We start from the raw sequence: 6,458 nt of genomic DNA, 5'->3' as shown, positions 1-6,458 counted from the left end.
CCCCGGCTCTTGCGTCAATGGAATCCCGTTCGTGCGTCACACGGAAGAACGTCTGCGTTTCGCCGACGCTGATTGGCTCGCGACCCGGAACGTTCCACCGCCCTGTTCACCATCTTTGGGCATTGACCCGCCTCTTTGTCGACGTAGCCAAAATATAACAAGCGTGTATGGATCCGCCTGCGTTGGTCTGACCCAGTATGTGTGTGTGAGAGTGTGTTTGAATGAGTGTGTGTTCTGACAGCAGCTGGCAGAGGTAACATTCACCAGTTTCACTCGTTTGGAAGAAATGAAAAGCTTAAAAATCCGGATATTTACATGAACCAGGTGAGTGAAAGTGAACTGTTTGTTTGCATGTTTTGATATTTATTTATTCAGAGGGCAGATGAATATTATTATGGAGAGAGCTATAGGGGTATATTTTGTCATTAGTGAACCCTGGTCCTACAAGTACTTCTGTTGCAACTGTACTATTCTCACAGTTTTATCAGCTGTCTTATCTATATTCTGAGCAGCTCAGCGTTTACGACAATATATTTTCATCTTAATGACTTAACATGATTCTACATGTCGTATGTTTTGTGTATTACCGTTGACATACAAGAAGACGTATAGAGTATATTTATTTATAGGACTTAAAACACACGTTGGACACTTGAGTAGTGTCTAAGTTTAAATGTAAGTTTGCAAATATTATTTAACAATGTGTGTGTTAAACAACAGTGATCAGGTGAGACGTGTTTCATTTTTGTATTGAAAAATCCAGAGTGAGGAAGTTTGCACATGTAAATACACATTCAGCCAACCATGCGCACACACACACACACACACACACACATAAACAGGCGTTTGCCACCTTTCCTATTTCAGCTGGCATTCATCCCACCATGAAATACAATCCAGCATCCCTGTGAAAGAGGGTTTCCCTCCACTGAAGGAGGTTTTCAAAGCATTAACAGCCAGTAACACAACATCTGATGATTTCTGATTGCTTCACAGGATCTCCCTCTGCATTTTCTAAAGATGACTGATTAGTCCTAGCGCCAGACAAATGGCATGTAGAGGAAATGAGACCTTGTGCGTTAAAGGTGCTAAAGTAAGCTATACTGGTTAGAAGGTTATAGAAGGGTGATTAGAAAACGCTGACCTAAACGAATATCTAATTATTGGGACGTCTGAACTTCAGTGCATGCATTACTCTACCACATACGTATGTTTAGGCCAACAGCTTCCTGTCAGCCCGAGTTATCCCAAGTGAATAATTATTTTACAATGCAGTTACTTACATAAAAACATTTTTTAAGTATTAAGACATCTAGAAGATATGAATACAAACAATATCTATAAAACATAGTCAAAAGTTGGGGTTTATTTTTCATCAGTTGTAATTGTTTTTGTTCTCTGTTCTTTGTCCTAGCAATGCCCTGTGTACAAACTCAGTATGCATCCCTGCCGCATGACAACTACTTCAGCTTTGACTTCTTGAATCCTGACCTCAGTGCCAAACTGGTGATGGACATCAGTGGCCAAAATGACCAGCTGTCTACATCTTCGTTGCCCAGCATCAACACCTTGGTGGGAAATGGCTATGTGGGGGAGTTTGATGCTTATTCCTGCAAGATTACCACCTCCCCTCCCACCTCTACGGTTTCATTCAGCCACGCCGCGGTAGCTGAAAGCTCCTGCCCTCAGATGCAAAGCCAGGCCTTCAAGCTGGATGATCTTCAGGTGTATGGCTGTTACCCAGGTTCCTTTGCGCTAAGCTGCCTTGATGAAACACTATCGTCGGGTGGCTCTGACTACTATGGCAGCCCGGTTTATGCCGCTGCTTCCCCTCCAACATCAGGCTTTCAGGCCCAGTCTGCACCTGTGTGGGATTCCCCTTTCAGCGCCTACCCCTCAGCGCCCCCGTCCTCTATGGCAGATAAGGGTGCCATGGCCCAGCAGCTCTCCTTTTTCTCCTTCAGCAGCCCCGCACCAGAGCAGCACTCTCCCCTGGGGCACCATCAGGATGCTCAGCCAGGCCATGATGACCATTACTTTCTGCCTACTCAGCAGCATGTCTCTCCACTTCATTGTCCTCCAATGTCCCTGGAGCACGGACCCCTGGAAAGCCCCAGGATAGTGGAGGGGGCCATGATGTCTCCTAAAACCCACAACTCAGGATCCAGTGAGGGCCGCTGTGCAGTTTGTGGTGACAATGCATCCTGTCAGCACTATGGAGTCCGCACCTGTGAGGGCTGCAAAGGTTTCTTCAAGGTAAATAGCTGAACAGTATGTTTATTCTACTGAGTAGAGCCTGACGAGTCTTACATAGCCAGACCCATCTCCACAGCGCTTTGTCTGGCTCCACACATTATCATTCTGGTATAGGGGAAAAACACTCTAGCTTGTTTGTATTTCTTCAAACCAATCACAGTCGCCTTGGGCAGCATTAAGCACAGGATGCAGCGACGGAGCCGTTGCAAAATAGATAGCACAGATAGCGGAAGTTGAGGAGAATGCAGCTTGAGATACATGGCCAATGGCAGACTTACACCCACAGTCCACATCCGGTGAGTCAGACTAGATTCTGATCGATAAATTTACTGGGACGACATATTGGCTGATAATAGCTTATTGCATATATTGGTAAAAGTAATGAGCCATTGCTGTATGAAAATTCAAAGCTGTGTTTGAAATAGTTTAGAAATAGTGACACCATACAAAGTTTGTCAACCAGAGAGCACTGACCACTTTACATGTACAATGTACCACTAAGTACAATTTTTAAGGGTAAAGTATTATTATTTAGACTTTTTGAACTCTAAAATTTCTATATTGGTATCAGCCTCAAAAATACAGTGTTGGTCGGACTATACGACTGAGTTAAGCCTATAAGACAGAATGCAAATTAGTTTTATGTTTGCTCATAGTAATGTATTTTCTTTCTTGTTTGACAGCGAACTGTACAGAAAAATGCAAAGTATGTGTGCCTCGCCAATAAAGACTGTCCTGTGGACAAGAGGAGGAGAAACCGCTGCCAGTTCTGCCGTTTCCAGAAATGTCTCGTCGTGGGAATGGTCAAAGAAGGTAATGTAATGTCAGACTCACTTTCAGTGACTAATGTATGACAAACTGGGGTTTGTAGTGACAGTCCTTTGAAACCAAAGCTAGGAATGACATATGTAACCAGAGCCTTCTGGTGCCAGCTGCAGAAAAAGAGAAACTGATACAGCAGTCGTTTCTCAAATTGTCACAAGAAGCGACGGCCATGTGAGGGTCACAAACGTATGCTTCAAGTGCTGCTTTCTTTCGTCCCTGTCTTAGTTGTTCGCACGGACAGCCTCAAAGGTCGCCGGGGTCGTCTGCCCTCCAAACCCAAGACTGTGGCCGAGGCTTCATCCACAACCCCCAGTGTCAACATCATAGCCTCTCTTGTCAGGGCTCATCTGGACTCAAACCCAACCATTGGAAAGCTCGACTACTCCAAGGTAAATCTCAAGACTTGCAGCATGTTCAGAGCTCATTTGTACCAATCAGATCATCAACAATTAACTCAACACAGGAGGTAGAATGAACTCATGGACAGCAAACATCTCATTCATGGTATTTACAGTTCTCTTCAGTAGAATTGACCCTTCCCTTCTCTTCCTCCTCAGTACCAGGAGACTGTGTTGAACCTGAACGATAAGGAGGAAGCCGGTGATATCCAGCAGTTTTATGACTTGCTGACCGGTGCTTTGGATGTAATAAGAATCTGGGCTGAAACCATCCCAGGATTCACAGATTTCTGCACAGAGGACCAGGAGCTTCTCCTTGAATCAGCTTTTGTTGAACTCTTCATTCTGCGACTCGCATACAGGTCGGCTTCTTTTACAGTAAAAAAAAAAAAAGCCATGTTAACTAATATTTCACAGGACTAATGTGCACCTTTCAATATGCTGATTGTACTACTGGTTTGAAACCCGATAGGTCAAATCCAGAGAAGAACAAGCTGATCTTCTGTAACGGTTTGGTCCTCCACCGACTGCAGTGCGTTCACAGTTTTGGTGACTGGATTGACTCCATCATGGATTTCTCCCACAGCCTTCACCGCATGAACTTAGATCTCTCCTTGTTTGCCTGTCTTGCAGCGTTAGTTATCATCACCGGTGAGAGCCTTTGTTTGCTTATCATTACAGTGACGCTCACTGCATTTTAATTGTATGTTTATATTCAGGACTGTGTTTCTCATCAGAGCATTTTTTTTGCATCTAGATCGCCATGGCCTCAAAGAGCCTAAACGGGTCGAGGACTTTCAGAGTCATCTCATCACTTGTTTAAGGGAACATGTGAGCGGAAACGGCTCAGAACCGAGCCGGCCCAACTATCTTTCTCGTCTTCTGGGCAAACTCCCCGAACTGAGGACTCTGTGCACACAGGGCCTACAGCGCATCTTCTACCTGAAACTAGAGGACCTGGTCCCTCCTCCACCAATAGTGGAAAAAATCTTCATGGATACTCTGCCGTTCTGAAAAAACATGAACACAAATGTGTTATTTGTAAAGATGATAGACTCAAAGCACCGAATGTGAAATTTTATCATTGAGCTCTACTGGTGAACCTCCTTCTCACACTGACTTGTGTGCTGACGAATGTCTGACATTGTTCAAGAGACCATTATTTTTCTAACATTAAGTTTTAAAAAGGAGTATGGTACATGTGCGAGTACCGCATCAAGATCTATTTCAGTTCAATGAAACTGTCACAGACAGAACTCAGTTCACGACACTGTTTATACATATTTCTGTGTGCATTTGTAAACTGACTTCATTGCTGTGCTGGATGTGTGAATGTTGTCCTGCTATGCAGCTAGTAAGCCATGGATATTTGGGTAGATGCAATGCAGTATTACACACTCGGCTTTTCCTAAAATCAAAAGAACCACACTAATCTCTTAAAAAAACAGTGTTTAAAGTTGCTTTTTGATCCCACTAAGAAGCTGAGATAGTAGAAGAATGCAGGCAGAATCTCACGTCCTGTTTCTTTAAAGAACTGTGGAGTTCTTATTTTCAAAAGGGAAATATTTACTACTGGTAATGTCTTTGTATCACAAAACATGGTTTTAATCCCAATTGTGCTCCTGTGGAAGGTCTCGGACCAAAGTTTACTCCTATTTTGATACTACCACTCAAAACCCTTATTGCCTTAAGCTAAGCAAAATGTTCTGCCATAACCCCATGCTGCAATTTTGCAACAACTTGTAAAGTCTGATGTTGGCAGAGTTACCGTTGAACTGCATGTCCCTGTAACAACACACTTTGTGGGCTTTTAAGAACACAAATTGACTAAATTCAAAGTGCCTTTTATCAAGCCTCACTCCTTCAACCATAATAAGTGACACAAAGTGCATTTTCATTCCAAATATCACATACAATGAGATCCATTTATTACACATGTGAAATAATCAATTTCAGTGTCACCATCAACATTTATTCCATATTTGAATATGATTTCCAGTCAGTGCCAGATTCTGATATGAAGTTTAAAAAAAGAGCGTACCATACTTGCACTCACACCCCGTACTGCTAAACTGGGAAGACATCAAGGGCTGACAGGTGGTTTAGGATCAACAAGTACTAAATCCTGTTCACATGTTCCCGTGACAGTGAAATGCATTACTGCAACAGAGCCATTTTAAGATTAAGTTAAGTCAAAGCACATTTTAGAGTCTCCCTGTATCCACAATCAGCTATACATACTCTTTATAAAATTTGTTTTTACCCAACATTGCTTGAAAATCCACATGCATAAGCACACATTTCATGTTTGATATCAACTGGTTTCTTGTCTTTGGCTGCAAATACATCACACTGCATGTGTCCGTGAAGCTCTCCTACCGTCTTCCACATTCTTCTCAGCTGTGCACTTTTTGTATGTTGGATTTTCTTTTGCATTTTCATCTCCAAATTAACTGAAGAAATATCTTAAGGAATCACAAATGTGATGAGAAGATGAGCAGCTAAGAGCACTTACCCAAGCAGTGTTCAAACAATATGAAGAACACGTCTTTCTCTACTGTAGATTTGGGACTTGTTGTTTGGGACATGTGTGTGTGTGTGTGTGTGTGTGTGTGTGTGTGTGTGTGTGTGTGTGTGTGTGTGTGTGTGTGTGGACTTTGAAAAATACTGCCAGGGCTTTTGTAAAATGGTGCAGAAGTGTTAAAAGACAGAGAATATTTGATATTAAAAAAAATTGAAAATACACCACTGATTTATACCATGTTTGTGAGATTTCTTGGCTGTTTCTTCTAATATATCTTCATTTCCTCTGGTTTTTATTGGGGAATGTCGGTATTTAAGGGCCATCTCTCTCTTTACAATTGTGTTCCATTTCATCGTGGTACAAAATTCATGCAGTGTATATTACATATTCTGTTTTTGAAAGACCAATCAACCCCGAGAGCTCTGGTTTATACTGATACTGATAAGAGAAATCTT

General features: G+C 42.4%; 1 protein-coding gene across 1 annotated transcript; it reads left to right on the top strand.

Annotated features, from left to right (window-relative positions):
• The first annotated feature begins 191 nt into the window (after positions 1 to 191).
• Positions 192 to 4,518, top strand: LOC306775795 (nuclear receptor subfamily 4 group A member 1-like). Its single transcript, XM_079266306.1, has 7 exons — positions 192 to 324; positions 1,415 to 2,256; positions 2,940 to 3,069; positions 3,307 to 3,470; positions 3,639 to 3,841; positions 3,952 to 4,130; positions 4,237 to 4,518. The coding sequence occupies exons 2-7, from the start codon at positions 1,417 to 1,419 to the stop codon at positions 4,491 to 4,493; spliced, it is 1,773 nt and encodes a 590-aa protein (XP_079122432.1). The 5' UTR covers positions 192 to 324; positions 1,415 to 1,416; the 3' UTR covers positions 4,494 to 4,518.
• The last annotated feature ends 1,940 nt before the right edge of the window (positions 4,519 to 6,458 follow it).

The sequence above is a fragment of the Melanostigma gelatinosum genome (assembly GCF_949748355.1).
Source record: "Melanostigma gelatinosum genome assembly, chromosome: 3".
Taxonomy (NCBI): Eukaryota; Metazoa; Chordata; class Actinopteri; order Perciformes; family Zoarcidae; genus Melanostigma; species Melanostigma gelatinosum.
Note: the sequence above shows the minus strand (reverse complement) of the source record. Positions and strands in the feature narration are given on the sequence as shown.